Below are 19,240 nucleotides of genomic sequence, written 5' to 3' on the forward strand. Positions count from 1 at the left end.
GCTGCATCTGTTACGTCCAGATGAGGCTCTTGTCATGTCTGCCTGTTAACGGACAATTTTTATTAGTAATGGGTTATGGCTGTCTCTGTGGGTGTGGCGTTTGCTACATGGCACATTGTTTCTGATTTAGCATGCATGAACATGGGCATTCAGGGGTCACTCTCACTGGTATGTTTGTGTATTTTCCTGCTCATCTACAGTGGTTTTGAGGATGGGTTTTGCATGGATTTCACTTAGTATTCCTGTGTGGTGCCCTGGGTGAGGTTGCTCTTGGGTGTCGGGGTGAGAAGCAGCACTGCAACACTGACAAGGTGCATTGTTGTGTTTCCATATGTAATGGTGAATTCACAAGTGTATTCCCATCACCTTCTGTGGGTTCAGGTGTAGGGGACGTTTGCAGGTGTCCTTGTGTGTCACACATGCATGGAACTGGTGCTTTGATGGTGCTGGCTGTGTCTCTTGGTGGCATGCAAGGATTCCTGTGTGGCTCCGCCCCCACTACACTTGTTGTACTTTGGCATGCATTTCTGGTGGGATTTGTACTCGCCCACTATCCATGTGCTTTGGCCTCAGTGCCTCTCTATGTAGGCTTGCAGTGTTATGTTGCGCAGCACCATGGAGTCGTGGGTGGATCCTGGGTAGCGGGCACAGCAGTGAGTGATAGTCGGGTCTGGGTTACAGATCATATGCCCATTGAGAGAATGGAAATGCTTCAGATTCCTGTAGGCTTCCTCATGGTCCCGGGATGCTACCAGTGCAACATGTGTACAATTTAGGGCTGCAATCAAGTTCGAACTTGGGGAATGGCATATAACTGTGCCTTGACTTTGTTGACCTGTGCCAGGGTGGCGGGCAATGCTATGTGTTCATTCACATGGCGCAGCAGTGCATCCAGCCTGTGTCCCAGCACAGCACAGCACTGAATGTGGACTGGGCCCTACCATGCATCATGGCAACTGTGTGTTGGAAGCTGCCAGTTCCACGGTATTGTAGGACTGACACAAGCTTCACGAGTGGGGGCACAGCGGTGCTGATGGCAATCCAGCTAGCTATGTCACCTTGGATTGTGTCCAGCAACTGGGTGATGGTTGCCCTGTCCAGCATGTACTCAGATGCCAACTGACCATCAGTCGGGGCCCAGGGTGTTGGCCTGACCCTGGGGATGGCTGGCCACCTTGCTGGGGCTAGTCTCCTCCTCCCATTTCCCTCCCCCCCTTTCTGTGCTCCCTGTGCCCTTGACTGGTTGTCAGGCCTCTCTAGCTCCTGGCGTAGCATGTAGAGGGCCACTTCAATGCTCCCGGCTCCAAATGGCAACACAGTGTGTGTGGGGCATGGGTGGGTCTTTTGTAGGCCTCTTGTATGCATTGTTTCCACCTGGGGCATTGTTACAGTCACACATGTTCTTTTACCTCCAGCATTTGGCTGGGGGTATTTTCAGCGGTATTAGCGGTAGGAACGCCAACGCTGCACTTGTGCTAGGTCTCTAATAGCACGTTTGGTTTTTGGCGCTATTACAGATAGCTGTAAAATCGCCCGACTGGAATTGCGCCGGCTGGATTGCAGTCGTGATCCGGCAGAGCGGTATTGCTAGTGTTAACACTGCTACCACTGGATTTAAGGGCTACCGCCCAATTCGTGGCAAGGCCCTATCTAGTCTTTTTAAGGCTTTATCATCAAACTTGCTAGCACGCTTTGTGAGCTCATCACAATCAGAATGTCAGTCTTGGTCTCGTGATCTCCAGAACCGAGCTGCACCTAAGCTAACTTCTGAGTGTCTATAACATCCAAGTGCCCTGCTTTGTAGTGCTTTACTAATCCCTAAATAAGTAATCACTGAGTCCGAATTGGTTCAACCGAGATTGGCAATATTTATTTCAAGTCAAAAGTTATTGAAATGTGAGTACATTGATTTACTTGAAAACATGAACTTCATGATTTATTCTAGAAACGTTTAGGGTGAATGGTGTAATATAAACAATCTGCAATGCTAATTTATTTTGAATGAGTAGTTTTGAACATCGTTAGTAGAAGTGGGATTGGCGGCTTCACGTTTTGACTTTAGCCCTCCTGATAAAACCTCGAAGTCCTGAAACCTTTATGTTTATGTGTTTATGGTGTTGTTCCTGACACTCCGGCTACATTGCTGAACTGAAAATAAATGGAAAAGAAAAGCTGCCTCTGTGGTTAAAATGTGGGCTGTGATTTCTGGCGGATTGTGATTTCCCAAATGACCGCCGCTTCGTTTCCTGTTCGGGTGGTGATGCTTTTCCTGCGATGCTATTAGCATGCTCTCTTAGCACGGGCTAAAAGTGCGGTACGCCGACGGTAACGTAATGTACAGAGTTTTCGGGTTCGCAGCCGCCGATGGGTTTTTCTTGTTTGGTGCAGCCTGGTGGTACCATACGTTTTCGTGTAGCTTGTAATGAAGCCGGTGAATGAGGGACAAAAGGGCCAGTCATTCCTGCTCCACCCTCTTTGGACCTGACCAATTGATGCCCACATGTGGGTGGGCGGAGGGGGCCGCGGTGAGGTGGACCATCCACTCAGCCCTTCCACAAGCTGGTACTGCGTGCAGGGGCAATGGGCACATGGTGCATGCCATCCTGCAACGCAGCTTTGTGCGACACCACCGCAGTACGAACCCTAGGAATGCTGCTGGTGGTGGCCCTTGGATCGGGACCTGTTTTGTTATTTTTATTTGGTGGCCCCATTGGCACTCCATTCTCTCTCCCCGCGCCCCCATGTTGATCCTTCACAAGTAGTTATCCAATTCTTACACGTTTTTGCCACTCTGAACTGGGATCAATGCTAAGAAGCAGTAGGAGGTGCCAATGCAATGCTAGGAACAAATTCCACTGTTTATTTACCCTGACTTTGCCGTCTTTTGTCCATTGTGATCAAATTTATCATTTGGTGTTTGCGCTCAGCTTAATCTATCAATGCTAATAACTAATGAAGTCCTGTGCAGTGCATGATGTTGGTCCCATGACATATTGAGGACCCCGTGTAGTATCTTAACTGCCCGGGCCTCACTGGAGCATCTGCACACTTACCGTAATGTGTTTTAGGTAAAGAAAGCAGCAAGTAAATCTTTTTCCTCCGCTGTTACTTTGCACCATATCAATGGATGGTTCTTGGCATTCTCCTCAAATTTCCCACCATGCAATGAGGACTTTAATGTTGGATTCACCCAGCGGCGGCGGCTGACAAGGGCCGGTAAAGGCCTGCCAGCCCTCGCCAAGGTAGGCCTGAGCAAAGCAAAGGCCTTGGCGAGGGCTGTGGGATGTTACTGCCCATGTCAACCCACTGCCAATGCGGTTGAAAGCCATTCGCACCCAGGGATTTCACCAGAATGCAAAGGGATCTTATACCGTTTTTTTTCTCTCTCTTTCTCTCTCTCTTTCTCTCCCCCCCACCCCCCCCTTGGGAGATGAGCTCAGCCTGAAGTGCGCATGCCCTTCTCCCATACTAGGTTCCTTTTCGGATGACGAGAGCCATAAAAGATTTTTAAAAATGGCTACCGTCATCTGAAAAGGGACCTTGTCTCCTTTCCGTTTTATGGTGTGGGTGGTGAATATCACGCCTGGGAAAGACATTGCGATTGGTCAATCTGTCTTTCCTGGGTGCAAATTAATGATCCACCAGTAACCCACACATTTGGACTCAGCGCATGAATCCCATGTCTAAATCCACTAGACAGATACTCTATGTTGGTGGCGCTCATTGTGCTTCACCTCAGCCATTCCCTGAAGTGCACTGAACATGGCAGGAAGGACTTTCCAAAACCCCAATATTCATTCATTACAGATTGGAATATGTGACTGGTATCTGTGGGGAACCAAAATAGTAGCCTGCCACAGGCAGGGGAAAAGTGACTGGCATGTTGCAGAGCATTATGCATGGGAATTATGTGGTACAGATGAGCGGCCCGTTACTAGGCATAGAAATGATTCATAATGAATTTAACTTGCAAGGAAGACCCGCATTCGGCAAACTTTAACCATAACTGCCTTGGGTATTGTACAAAGCTAGGGTGCGTGTGGTAGGCTTGAAAGAGACCCGGGGCACAGTACAGACGTTGTTCAGAGATGGTCATGTACTAGTCTTTATACAGGGAGAGAGGGGGTTTTCAAGGCATAGCACAGATACATGTGATGGGTGTGGGTCAGAGCTAAGGGGCAAACACTCGGGAGTTCATGGAGTGAACTCTGAGCTTCTGTGTGGAAAACAGGTGGGCTTGCGGTGTGCATATAGTGTGTTGATAGAGGAGTGGTCTGCAGAAAAGTGGGTGAGCATTTGACATGCTGGCATGGCAAAGTGCCCTGCGGTTGTGTACAGAACGGATGGGTCGCTGGTGTGCCAGCAGAGGTGGTGGGTCTGTGGTGCACAAAATGCTAAGGGACTCTGGATTATGGGCAGAGCGGTTGCACTTTTGGTGGAAGAATAGAAAAGCTGGGCGTATTCTGAGTGTGCATGTACAGATAGGGAAGGACTGATGAGTATGTTGGCTGAACATGTGAGCCACTGATGTGTAGCAGTGTGTCTTTTGGGCTCGTCCCAGGAGATGGGCCTACAACGTCCATGTATGGCAGGGCCTTTGGTGAATGGATAAAGCATTTTCTGCCACCACTGTTGACTGCATGGAGCAGTCCATCGTGCTGTGGCGCATTGTGCATTGATCTTGTGTGTTAATGTTTCAGGCAAATGTTTCTCATCCTCAGGCATCTTTGGCCAGCGCCTAGAAGACACGGTGCGCTTTGAGCAGAAGTTTGGGCCGCGCCTTGCCCCCCTGTTGGTGGAGCAGTGTGTGGATTTTATCTGCGAGCACGGCCTCGCAGAGGAGGGTTTGTTTCGGATGCCCGGCCAGACCAACCTGGTGAAGGATCTGCAGGATATCTTTGACCGTGGAGAGAAACCCGTTTTTGACAGGTAAGCCATTCCTCCATGCACGAACAGCAATATGGATTCTTTTCAAGCATAGTCCTTTTAAAACCTGGCACAAGCTATTTCCAAAGAAAGATCATTGCAATTTGTGTTTGGAGATGTCCCGCCATCAGCCTTTCCATTCATGCAGCGTCCTCAGTTTGCCACTGCCTCTCAAGAAATGAGGAGAGAAGTCTGGTGTAAGTGACTCTCCTTTCTGTTTCCATGTTTCTTTTCCCATGATCCAATGCAAACAGGAAGACCTAGGACTGGAAGAGCACGACGGTCCTTAGCATCTGCCCACCAGTGCTGTCTGCGTGTCACCCATGCCTTCCCAGAGATGGTGTCAGATGCACACTACTGTGGCCACATCCTACTCTCTCGTGCTCGAGCAAGGATCCTATTATGTCTTGAGAGAGGCTGGAACCTTGCTAAAGATTGCATTCCATCCTTACGGAAGAGGATGGGTATGTGAAATTAAGGGAATTGAACTCTAGTAAAGGTCTCGGAAACAATAGGTTTGGGGCCCAAATGTATGAAGGGGCCCTGAAGTAAGAAATGGTGCCCTAAACTAAGCGAGTTGCATCCATCACTAAGGGGGTGTTACCTTGACCTATTGGCGGAAGTGGGAGTGGACCCACAGTTAAGGAAGTGGTGCCCAAATTAACCAGTTTCGATCCTTGGAAGGGTCTGGGAACTTGAACATAATTGGGTACTATCCTGACTTAAGGATGTTGTATGGCGCTTCCGGGGGAGGTTTCGAATTGGGAGGTACTTTCTTTTTCTAGCAGGAGGGTTCTTTGTCTTGCCAGAGGGGCTGCTGCATGAAACCCTATCACGCCCTTGGAGAAACTCGTACAAACCTACTAGTCTCGGGACGATAGCTCAGGGGCAATGTACTTGCCTTGGAAGCAAAACGACACGGAGCACAGCAGGTTCGATCACCGGGTCCATGCTTAGAAACCTCTGGGTATTAAGCGCGTTATAAATAACCTAACCTGTCATATGTTACCTAAATTGAAGAAGGGTTATGCTTTTTGTCCCCCCCCCCCTCCAACTCCCAAACTGCACTCCCCACATTCCCATTGCTTTCATGGTATTAGTGGGATTAGATATTTAGTCGCTGCAAAGAAAAACAAGGCCTCGGATTCCAGGATGGCCGCCAACTGGTGAAGTCGCGCAACCCTGCGCTCCACCCAGGCGGGACAACAAAAGGTGAATTAAACAGTTTATAAGCATCTATAACTCCCAAAACCGCCTCCAAATATGAGCGTTTAACTACAAGATTTCACAGGTCTGATCTTGTTTGGTAGAAACACTGAATTCGGGGCAACCAGAACTGCATAGACCCCGGAGAGCAGCCCTAAGGCAACGTGGACGACCAGGGGAGAAGCCACTGCGCTGTGCTAAACACCTGGCACAGGGAGACCTTCCACCGTGGTGCTGCACCGTCCCAGTGATCTGAAGCTGGAACCACCACCCACGTACAAAGCTGCCTGATTCGGAACCACACTGAAGACCGGGAAGTGCGGCACGCTCTAAGGGCTTAACCTGAAGTTCGGAAGAGGGTACACCCCCTGCTCCAAAGGTCCCATTACCCGCCCGCCGAGCGGTTGGAACTCAGGATCCGAAAGCACGCACCTTGGAAGGGGGAAAACACAGGTTGCCTCCCCTTCTCCAGGCGACAACGGAGGAAAGAATTGGAGAAGCGCGGACGGTGCCGCCATTACGACACTGCTGCCGCTGAGGTGTGGAATCAGAAAAATACAATATTAAGGCTTTTCCACCATGCAAAGGAAAATACACCAACACGGGCTTGTAAAGATTCCCAGAATCTTTATTACAAAACTGAACAGTATCGAACAAAGTACACAAATAGCTATTTGGCTGTCAATACATCAGAGACCACCAGCAGTGTTCAATGTGAGCAGTGAGCAGGATTTGCAAGCTGGACATAAGCGTATTTATACAGTTTGTAATAATGATGTCCAGCCTCTTACAAGTTAATTATATACTGGGCTAGGGTCACGCCAGGTTTGTTTCCTAATTTACATATCTCGTGCATGCGGTTTACTTTTCAACATATTTACTAACACACACTATTATTCTTTAGTTTAACGTTAACACTCTTTACACATTGCTTTAATACAGATCAAACAAATGTTTAGCATGTCGTATTTGGATAGCGTTATTATTCTTGTATACTTGTAGTTTAACATCGCTGATTCAAGTAATCCCCTGATCCCGAGGTCAACGAAGGACAAGGTCTACGTGACCCTAACATGTAGCCTGAAGGAAGGTTGGACATTAACTCCCCTACAGAGGTTGGAGAGGTTAAAGCAAGAACAAGAGCACACAAGACGGCCATTTTAGACTGCAGGGTGACTTTGCACGAATAACTAAAATGGCAGCTTTAACCTAAAATGGAGGCTTGATTTACTTAAGGTCACGACCTTGTAATACGGATTTCCTCGCAAAGCGACTGGGCATAGGCCAACATATACAATATACAATGAGGACGAAACCATATTATATCAGTTCTAACAAACCCTCCTTTTGGCCTATGCCAAGCGCTAAACTACCTTTAACATCTATACATCCCGAATCATTATCAAACATATCTATTGCCATTAGATCACACACTAGAGTTTCTTTCAACACATACTCTTTGGAAACCTTATCTGGGGCATATATTTTATGCCCTAATACACTTGTTGCTTGCGCGCAACACCCCCCTAACACTGAGCAAACACCAGGGAGACACTGTATACAACAACAAAGGAACAGAAAACTTCCCAAGATAATCAACCGGGCCGAAAACAACTTCCATCCCCATGACCTTAGGAGGTCCCAAAACCATGCACTAAGTTCCCAGTTTCCCTCAGGAACATGTACTTCTGAACTAAGAACATGTAGATTTTGGATAGCCCTGAAGATCGTTGGAGAGGAGTCTGGTATGTAAACGCAGCAAGCAGACCCCACTAATTTACATACTCCTCCACGCTCGGCCAGAATGAGATCTAATGCCATCCGGTTCTGAAGAGCCACTAATCTTATTGCTTTCTTTTCTAACGTCATATTAGAGTATGTCAGTGGTCCGGTTGATGGTTCTCTCCAATACTCTCGCTAGTCCCCTGATATCTTCTGAATTCGTAATTTGCCCAAAAAATGGCACAAAGGATTTCATGATGTCTCCTAGAGTTTGCGCTGGAGTATCCCCTTTCACACCTCGTCGTGGACAAGTTTTCAAAATTTCTGCAGTACTGGCAAGAAATACCCCAGGTAGTAGAATCCCCAAATAGCAGGTTCCTTGCCAATCCCTGGGAAACCATGGAAATGCCACATCACCGCAAACAAAATAGACTGGTTCGCCTACATACAGAGGTCTGTTCTCACTAGTCAAATTCGCAACGTTGGCGCACTTTCTAAAATTACCCATTAACCATGTTCCATTCCTCTGTATGCAGGAGGATACTGAAGCGGGGCTATGGTTAATAGAATAAGATGGAGGCGTGGCATCCTTATTGCCTATAGGAGCCATTTTGAAAGAGATTAAAGACTGAAAAGGACGAGACAATCTATCAGAGGGCTTAACGGAAGCAATGTTCGGCTTACTTCTATTTGCAAAAAGCAAGCATCCCAGTGGCATCAAAACATGCTTTTCAAAACTATTCAAATTTGTACCATCAAAGTTCCCTGAGATGCTATCATTCCATCGGCCAAAGAATAGTGCTCCAAGAGGCGTAACAAGCAGTTGTCAAAGGTAAAGGATGAATATACCAACCTAGCCCCTTATCCCCATTTTGGGGTAGATGTGAACAGATCCAGCAATTGGCTCTATTTGAAATTGCATGAGTGGGATTCATAATTAACAAAAGAGTATTATTCTGATAGTTCCGTCTATGCGAAGAATCTCTAGGCGATTAAAGTATGCAATTGCACGGAAGGAGTGGGGATAACGGATACATTTTCAATAGGTAAAAAGTCCTATAACGGATATGCTTCCTCCAGATACCATAACCCAAAACCAACAGTTACTAAAAATCCAGTTATTATTACAATAAGGCAACAATACACTTTGGGGGTCCCCTTACATGCTTGATCATTATCTCTGCTTGTCACATGTTTATCTAAAAGTTCAGTACGAGCGGTAGTGGGTGCAGGCATTGTAGTCTTTAATAAAAAAAAAACACCAATTGTTAGTTTGCTGGCGACTCCAGTCGCGCGTCTCCTTAATGTCTTTCCCACAACCCTCAGCCAACAGAATCCTTCCGTACAATCGGGCCAAAAAGACAAGCCCTCAAATGATTTTTCCCAATCTCACAGACAGACCGTGTTGTACGTCTATTTCCTTGGGCGCAATTTATATTTCACAGTTTCTGGTGAGAACAAAGTGTCGTCACTTCCTCCTGGAGGTGGCGAGTGAACGGAAATGGGATCGGAAAAGGATTGATCCGGAAGTTCCACTGTTGGGGAGTGTGGAGACCAGATTGCCATTTTGTCTGGCCTTGCGAATTCTGGAACGGTCTCCGATACTCCCTCGTCGGTTGTTGCTGTTTCAGGCACTCTAGTTACAGCAGTTGGAAGGGATTCTGTGTCTTCTGTATCGTATGGCACGGGCTGCGGGATCCGTTTGGTGTGCGTCGCATGGATCCAGTTCTTACGACCCGCTACCCGCACAGCAGTCTGAGTAACTAGCAGGACTTGATAGGGACCCCTGCACTGAGGTGCAAGGCAAGGCGACCTCTCAAACTTTCGTGAGGATCCAGTCCCCCGGTCGTAGACTGTGACCCGGACCCTGGTAACGTACAGGTAATGCCTCTCGCACCTGGTGATAAATTGAAAACAGATTTTTAGTCAACTGGTTACAGTAATCTGAAAGAAGCACATTTTCTGAATCCCATAATGAACTGCTTTTTAACAAACCCCAAATATTAGCAGGTCTCCCCATTACCACCTCAAAGGGAGAGAGCCCAGTCTTAGTTTGAGGGGTTGTTCTCATTGACAGTAACACGATCGGTAAGGCGTCCGGCCATTTTAGCTTGGTGCCAGCACACGTCTTAGCGAGTTTGTTCTTTATAATGCCGTTATGCCTTTCCACTAATCCGGCACTTTGGGCATGTCTGGCCGAATGGAAACATTTATCAATCTGTAATCCTTTGCAAATTTGTAGGATTACAGTAGCGATGTGGCCCATTATCTGACCAGATGACTCTCGGCAGCCCGAACCTAGGAAAAAAACTTTCAACCGTTTTTTGCCGTGGTTATGGCCGTTGCATCTCTAACCGGGAAGGCCTGAACCCACTTATTAAAGGCACAAATGACAGCCAACACATATTTAAGATTGTTGCAACGTTCCATTTCAATAAAATCAAAGTGAATAACCTCAAACGGAACAGAAGGTGGAGCGAAACTTCCTCTAGGAGTCGAGGTACCTTTTCCTACATTGTGCTGCAAGCAGGCCATGCACCCTTGGACAAAGTGCTCTGCAGTTTTGAAAATCTTATCATTGGCCCATACTGTGTAGCATTTTAATCAGTTTACGCGCACAAACATGTGTCGGACCATGAGCCATAATAACCATCATTGTAATGTAGGCGTCGGGGAGTAACCATTTTCCTTCAATATTGTCCACCCAACACCCATCATCATCCAGTCTCCCTGCACCCTCGATCCATCTCTTAGTTTCCTCTATGGTAGCATCTGCTTGAATGTCTTTTACAGAATCGGTACTTTCACCAAAAGTGCAAATATTTACAGTTTCTCTTACAACATACATTTCTGAACTGAAATCAGTGGCAGTTTGTTTAGCTATCTGATCACCGAAAGCATTCCCTTTTCCTGAACATTTTATAATGTCTAACTGAACAGGGAGTGCGAGTGCTGAAAGTAATCGCACTATTAAAGTGCCATTCTGAATTTTTGTTCCGTGCGAGGTCAAGAAACCTTGTTCGGTAGACTTTGGAAAGAAGTTGTGAACCACCCCAAAAGCATACTGACTATCAGTATATATATTTACTGTAAGCCCTTCAGAAAGTTCACAAACTTGAGTTAACGCTATAATTTCTGCGTCCTGCGCGGAGTTATGCATAATTCTTTAGGTTTCCACAATTGTGCTTAAAGTAGTGACGTCCTAAGCAGCCGTGGATGTACCGTTCGGAAGTTTAAAACAAGCTATCACAAAATAGCTCTCCTTGTGGGCTATTCAAAGGCGTGTCTTTCAGATCGATTCTGCCTTTAGTCTCTTGTTCTGTCACATAAAGGCAATCATGTGACGTTTCGTCACCATCAACAGTATCTTGTGGGACAGGTAAAAGCTCAGCTGGATTTAATACACAACACCTCTGAATTTGAATGTGGGGGGCAAACAAGATTAGTTCATAGCTTGTCAATCGTGCGGAAGTGAGGTGTTGCGTTTGAGTTCTATTCAATAAAATATCTACAGAGTGAGGTACCATTAGGGTTAACACATGACCCAGGACCATTCCCTCACTCTGTTTTACAGACGCAGCAGCAACAGCTCTCAAACATCTCGGCAAAACCGCATGCAACAGGATCAAGGGCGGATGAGAAATAGCCGCATGGCCTATTCTTCCCTCCATGTTCCTGCGTTAACACAGCCAAAGCACATCTATCACGTTCATGCACATACAACACAAAGGCCTTGTCATAATTCGGAGTTCCTAAAACCGGCGCTGAACACAGCGCGGATTTGAGCAAATCAAATGCTGTCTGGTGTTCCAAAGTCCATGGCAATGGCAAAGAAATGCCCTTTGTCAAAGCCAGCATTGGTTTAATCGTTAACGAAAAGTTAGGGATCCACAATCTACAGTAAGAAGCCATACCTATCAGGGCTCTAACTTCCTTCTGCGTATTTGGGACAGACATGCCAGAAATAGTCTTTATTCGTTCAGGTGTCAACCGTCTTCCCTCCTTTGACAGTAGATAGCCTAAATAGGCGACCTCCTGAACAATATTGGATTTTTTTAAGTGAAGCTTTGTGGACATGTTTCGCTAGATGACAAAGCAACAACACGGTGCCTCTTTTACAGGCGCTCTCAGAATCAGCAGCCAAGAGGAGATCATCTACGTACTTTAGTAATGTGCAAGTAGTAGGCAACTCGAGAGTATCAAGCTGCTCTTTCCATGCCCTACTATAAATACTTGGACTCTCAGTGTACCCTTGTGGTGCACGAGTGAATGTGAACGAGCGTACACCTAGGGTAAACGCGAACAAATACCTGCTATCCTTGTGTATAGGAATACTGAAAACTGCGTTTTTAAGATCAACAACGCTAAAATGAGTGGCAGAAGCCGGAATCATGGTTAGTATCGTTGTAACATCCGGTACAATAGGAAACTGACGAGCCACAATTTTGTTAATAGCACGTAAATCAATTATAAAACTAAAGGGAATCGCATTATCGCCTTTTTTGTATACTGGCAAAATGGGGCTGTTACATAGGCTACCCGTAATTTCCTCAATTACTCCACGATGTACAAAATCAAAAACTATACATTTCAAAGCCTGCTCGCCTTCAACTGAAATCTTATATTGCGGGATGCAAGGCAATTTTACTTCATGTTTCAGAATATTTTTAACAGGTTCAATTTGAAGAGTGCCACATCATTACCATCAATTGCCCATAAGCATTCTGGAACATTACTGAATTCTGGCTTAAGGGTCGAGTCAAAAACTGAGAGGCGAGTGATTGCTGAGGTGAAATTGTTAACTGAACTCCGTCCAGAGAACAATGTATTACTGCATGCGATGCCTTCAACAAATTTAACCCCAGCAAGTTCTCCCCACAGTTTGTGGTAAGTAGAAATGGACACTGTTCCGTGAAGGGACCCAGTGTTATCGGTACCGGCAAAGAGACCGGACAAACTACAGGTGTGCCTGAAAACTCTACGGAAACGTTGGACTGCCCTGACAGGGGAATATTTGGAACCCGTGAATGATCAATGGAACATTTCCGTGCTCCCGTATCTACTAAAAATAGATGCTTCCTATTTCCCACCACCATCTCAACGTAGGGACCTTTCTGATGAATGGGAATAGGCGTTGGTTCCAAATCCTGCTTCGGGCGATCCTAGCGAAACAGGATATTATCAAAAGGAAGCTCTTCAGAGAGGTACGCGGCAGAAGGGTGATCAAAAATGTTTCTATTATCCACATTAGAAACTTGCTTATCTTGTGAAGGAGGTTGCTGTGATTCTGGTGCAAACTGACCTCTGCCAGGGCCCCCTGCACCTGGGCGACCTCTGGATCGTCTACCCATGTTCCCAAATGATCGTTGCTGCAAGGTCGGACATTGTGCGCGCCAGTGGCCTTCCTGTCGACAATAGGCACACTGGTTGATGGTTACCGGAGCCAAGGGCGCACTTCCTTGTGGAATGTACTGACCTCTAAATTGATTACCCCCTCTAGGGTTTCTAACAATCTGTTGTAATAAGACTTTTGTTTTCAGGGCACCCTTTTTTTTCTCAAGTTTTTCCTTTTCAGTATTTACACGATTTACATAGTACTGAGCCATATGCAGTACTTCTGATTGAGACTTCGCCTGCCAAGCGCTTTCGGAAGACATAATCTGTAACTGGATGTCAGGCAGCAATCCACGTACAAATTTGTCGACAAACAGCCTTTTCCTTGATTCTGTACCTAAGTCTTGTCCACTGAAATCTGAAAATATCTGCTCGAACCGATTGAAGAAATTGGTAGCACCCTCAGATTTTCCTTGGACACAGGCCGTAAGCTTGTCCCAAATGATTCTTTTTTCAGGAACTATAGTTTTCAATTTTACAATAATTCTATCAGGCAAGGTTAATATCACTTGAGGCGGTCGTTCGACAGCTGGTCTTACTCTATCTAGCCTAACCATGTTATCCCATGTATCTCCCAACCCAGGTATATCATCTATAGTCCTAATCTGTTTCCACAAATCGACTGGCAGGAGTACGGGAAATAATAAATCAATATCACTTAAGGTGAATACCGACGACTGTAAGACTGACTCTATTTCTTTATAGAACCCGGTCGAATTCTTTATTACATCGGGAATAGATTTCTTTATGGTGTTCACTTCCTGTCTTGAAAACGGGACGTGAACAAACTGCGATACGTAATGTGCAGGAATTTCTCCCGCAAGTATTCCTCGTCCAGCATCGGCCGCAATCTCAACTTTTGGGACAAATGTCGGAGGGACCTCCCTCATTGGCAACTGAGAAGTAGGCAGCTCCGAACGCTTACTAAGCAACAGAGCCAAATCAAGCGCTAAGGCAGTCGAAGTATCAATCGAAAAAGCTCTTATAAACTCTCCAATTCTGCGGGACAACAAATCTTTTTCTTTACACACACATTCTGTAGGTACTCTACCATCACCTGTATAAGTTTCTTTTGCATTTCTAACGTATACTGACTATATGTGCCATATACTTCATCTGGAGTTATCGACATATCCGAAATGCATCTTATCGCATCCTTTATACAAATTTGCGCTTCCTCACCTTTTAATTCACGGCGAGGAGAAAACCGTTTCTGTAAGTACATAATACCTAAACTACCACCATCTACTTCCTCATTCTGTAACCCTTCCAACTCCTTCCTATACTCAAAAATCCTCTCAACATGCTCCTCTACTTTCTCCGCAGTATCTCTGGACAACGCTAAGGCGTTCAAATCCCGTAACCCTTGTGGGAAATCTACATCGTTTAATCTGTTCCACATTATACTCAAATGAGTCCCTAATCCTTCAATAAAAACATTTTTCTCAGGAATACCTTTTTAAATTTTCGAGTGTGGAAAAAACAGCTTGTTCACCCTTCTCCATGCAATGTTTAGCCCAAGCAATCCATTCTTTTTGTCTGGGGACACAGTATTACGAGTCACAACTCTTGGTCTCGCTCCCTGGTCTACTGCAAGCGATGCAGAATCACTTGGAAGAAGAAGAGTAGGCACATTCTGAATATCAACAGGTGGAGGCAAGGGGGCGGGCAAAGGAGAGACAGCTGGAAGAACAGGAAGAACAGCAGGGAGGAACGGAGGAACTATAGGAGGGGAAATAACAACGGGAAGGGGCAAAGTGCCAGGAGGAGGGACGTACGGGGGTGGCGCGGAGGCACCGGGCCTTCGTTCATGCAAAAGTTTATTAATCAATTCATCTGACGTATGAAAATCTTTTGAGGGGTAGATTTTCTGAATGCCTAATTGAAACGCCCTGTCCGTGTTCCTAACTGACTCCAATTGTTTATTTTGATCATATAACCGTGCCTTTTCAACACTTGTCATATGTCACGCATATGTTTCTCTCTACTCTTTTATTGCTGCAAAGCTTCCGTTTTCCAACTGTGCAATGCGTCCTGCTGCAGGTCTAGCCTTTTTCTTTACTAATACAGACTCTAGATATTCTATACGAGGGATTTCAAAACTAACATTGGTTGGCCACCGAAGATTAGAATTATGTCTGGTGAGTCTGTGCCAAATGTCATTAAATGCTATACTACCAAAGCCTGCCTTACAGTACATAGTACATGCCGGGACCCCTCCTGTGGTGCGGGACGGCTATCTTCCAAAGATTCTGTCGCTGCGGAATAATGCCCTAAAGCAGGCAGACAATTTCCCAGGCATATCAAAGTTCTTGTTACCTGGTCAAGTAATTGTGCTCGCGAGTACAATGCGCCAAATTCAAATTGTCAGGGTTTAGAATCGGGACACGATTCATCCGACCAAAGGACTGGGAGGCCCGATCGGGTTAATAAGGACAATGCGAAGGACCCACGTGTCTGGTGATTTTCGGCAAATTTACCCACCTCGATATATGGACCCTCGTCAAGACGTCATCTCGGGCTGCAGCTCACCGTTCGGGGATCTGATCGTGCAGTTTTGTCGAGGAATTCGCTTCTCGTCTAGAGTGGCCGTTTCTGTTGGCACTGTCCGATCCCGGTCCGATAGCCGAGCCAACCTTCAACGAGACAGTCGATCTTGAGGGTCCCTATTCGGGCGCCATCTGTGGAATCAGAAAAATACAATATTAAGGCTTTTACACCATGCAAAGGAAAATACACGGACACAGGCTTGTAAAGATTCACAGAATCTTTATTACAAAACTGAACAGTATTGAACAAAGTACACAAATAGCTTTTTGGCTGTCGATACATCACAGAGACAACCAGCAGGGTTCAATGTAAGCAGTGAGCAGGATTTGCTAGCTGGACATCAGCGTATTTATACAGTTTGTTATAATGATGTCCTTCCTCTTACAAGTTAATTATATACTGGGCTAGGGTCGCGCCAGGTTCGTTTCCTAATTTACATATCTCGTGCATGCGGTTTACTTTTCAACATATTTACTAACACACACTATTATTCTTTAGTTTAACGTTTACACCCTTTACACATTGCTTTAATACAGATCAAACAAATGTTTAGCATGTCGTATTTGGATAGCGTTATTGTTCTTGTATACTTGTAGGTTAACATCGCTGATTCAAGTAATCCCCGGATCCCGAGGTTAACGAAGGACCCTAACATGTAGCCTGAAGGCAGGTTGGACATTAACTCCCCTACAGAGGTTGGAGAGGTTAAAGCAAGAACAAGAGCACACGAGACAGCCATTTTAGACTGCAGGTTGACTTTGCACGAATAACTAAAATGGCGGCTTTAACCTAAAATGAAGGCTTGATTTAAGGTCACAACCTTGTTATACGGATTTCCTCGCAAAGCGACTGGGCATAGGCCAACATTTACAATATACAATGAGGACGAAACAATATTATATCAGTTCTAACAGAGGGACCCGGACTGTTTAGCCAAACTGGAGGTACAGGGGCTCGAATAAGTGAAAGCCTTCCAACTGATTGGTGATTGTGGGGGAGAAAGCTCCATCCTCTCCCGCCCTCCTCCCTCCCCAGTGAATAAACAAGGGCTGGGACAAAGGGATCCCCAACAGAAGTGCTGAGTGAGCAAACAGGCCCCCATAACCAACCTCGAGGGGGGGGGCCTGCCCTAGAAGCTAGGAACGAGGTTGTTGAGGATCCCGGATCAGCACGCTGCAATTCAGCCTGCAACATATGGGCCTAGAAGCTTGGTAATACGCAATAGTACCATCGGGCATAAAACTGCACGCCCTCCTGGACGGGCGAACGAGCGGCGGAATTCCTCCACAGAGGGGAGATCTATACAGCTGGCACTTAAAATACACGAGTGTTTGGAATGGTGGCTGGCGCATACTGGACTGGAGACCCCCAGCCCGTGAACCATTTTTAAGTGCCCTGCTGGTGACAAGCTTACACAAGGAACTGTCCGGTTGGCCCCATACAACAAGATCATCTAGGTCTCCCGGGAATGCAGCCACACAGGGATTTGCACCCGATCTCACCCCCGGAAGGCGATGGCGGCCTAAAACAAAGGAACAACTAAACAAATAGCGTATAGGCCCTCACAACCACGGCGTAGCCTGATCCTACCTCTACAACATAACTCTCTCAGGGGATACCAGGACAAAGACACACAGCCAGCCCATAGGTACCCAGTGGCAGAGAGTAAAGACTTCAAGAGACCTGCTGAACGGGCCTAGGACACAGATGCCAGGGACAAAAGCCAAGAACATCTCTGCAAAAAACAAATCCACAGCCAAGTCACGGGGCGGACAACTTGAACTCTGCTGGGGACAACACGAGGAAAGAAGCCAGCACAAGAGCAACGCAGATGAACCAAGTACCAAAGGGTACACGAAAGAAACTACAAATATGGCACGAAACAAGGAAGAACTGCAAGGATGCTTCAAGAGCATAGAAAAGAGGATGATGGAATCCCTTCAAAATTAACCAAGTACGATAAGGGAGGAGCTAAAATCCTCCTTGCAGGATTAGCTCCCTTCCAGTTGAAATCCCGCCTAAGATGAGCAAGGCTTTGCAAAAAGAAGCCATCCCCTTTGTGTGGCATGGGAAAAAATCTAGAATACAAATAAGTGTCCTGACAAGACCACTCTGATTGGGAGGACTTGGGATCCCGGACCTTGAAAGATATATCCTGGCAGCCCAAATAGCACCAATGCTGAAATGGATGGGAGGGAACACACTAAATGGATGGATGGGAATAGAGCAAGAGTGACAAACATTCCCCTAGGAACATGACATGCGCTACAGCCAGAGGGTACGGGGGGTCAGAAGGACAGCTACTGGAAGCTACCAGAGCATTATTGAGGGGATGGGATAAAGCACCCTTTACCCCAATGGCGCACAACCTAGATTCTAACCAGGGCATGCAGGGCGGGGTTCTGGGAAAACTGGGGACAAGCATGGACAATCCATGTGGGAGACTTCTTTCAGGAGGGAACCCTTTTAGTATTTGAAGATTGTAAGTAGAAATTTAGCATTGGAGAAAAGGAGAGGTACGCATACAAATAAGGCACTGGATCTTTCCGAAAGAGGTTAAAAAGGCAGCCTCCAGAGCCCCAGTGGGACTGGAGCTCACCCTGCAGGTGGGTGTACCCTCGAAAGCACTTGCAAAAATGTACAGATTACTAGACCAGTCACAAGTAGAGGACAACATTTCATACAAAGACAATTGGGAGTAACTTGGACACCCCCATTACAGAGGAAGAATGGGAACAAATATGGAAGAGGGCACAAAAGACGTCCAAGTGCACTACCGTCAAAGCGACAGCATACAAAATATGCACCAGGTGGTACCTAACCCCACATAGGCTCCACAAAATGAATCATTCATATCCCCCCCGCCCCCCCAACTGATGGAGGCAATGTGGGAACAGGGGAGACGTGTATCACATGTGGTGGTCCTGTCCCAAGGCGGAAATGTATTGGAAAAAGTTTTGGGTCCTATAAAAGAAATTACAGGGAGACAACTCCCGTTGGACCCAAAGGTATTTCTACTGGGAGCCGAAGTAGAAGGAATATATACTACTTCAGACCGAGACTAATGAGAGCAATCCTGAACTGAAGGCTCTCAGAAGGGTGAAGTAAAGGTTACAGACAAAGCCAAGGTATTCGGGTATTCTAAAATATGAACAAATCACAGACAAGATCAACTATCGACGCTGATGTCAGAACCATTCCAGTTAGGGGGAGGGAAGTGAGGGGTAAATGTTGTTAATGTTATCATTATGGTTGCACATGTGAATTTACGTGCAATCGCAATGTCGGCTTAAATAGCTATGATATTATAAGTTACATAAGTTACAGAGAATCGAGCATGTGATATTCTGTTGACTGGTAACCCCATTTGTTTGCAAAAATGAAAATGCATTTTGGGGGGAAAAAAAGAAAATAAGGCCTAGACATGGAATTTGATATTTAC

General features: G+C 46.1%; 1 protein-coding gene across 4 annotated transcripts in view; it reads left to right on the forward strand.

The window, feature by feature from the left end:
• Positions 1-19,240, forward strand: part of ARHGAP22 (Rho GTPase activating protein 22) — a 986,960-nt gene that overhangs the window by 734,202 nt on the left and 233,518 nt on the right. For all 4 annotated transcript variants that reach the window (XM_069611165.1, XM_069611166.1, XM_069611167.1 and 1 more), the window contains one exon: positions 4,722-4,929. In XM_069611165.1, coding sequence (XP_069467266.1) covers positions 4,722-4,929 — 208 coding nt within the window. The remainder of the gene's footprint in view (positions 1-4,721; positions 4,930-19,240) is intronic.

Source organism: Ambystoma mexicanum, chromosome 8 (genome assembly GCF_040938575.1).
Source record: "Ambystoma mexicanum isolate Mex_15411 chromosome 8, UKY_AmexF1_1, whole genome shotgun sequence".
Lineage (NCBI taxonomy): Eukaryota > Metazoa > Chordata > Amphibia > Caudata > Ambystomatidae > Ambystoma > Ambystoma mexicanum.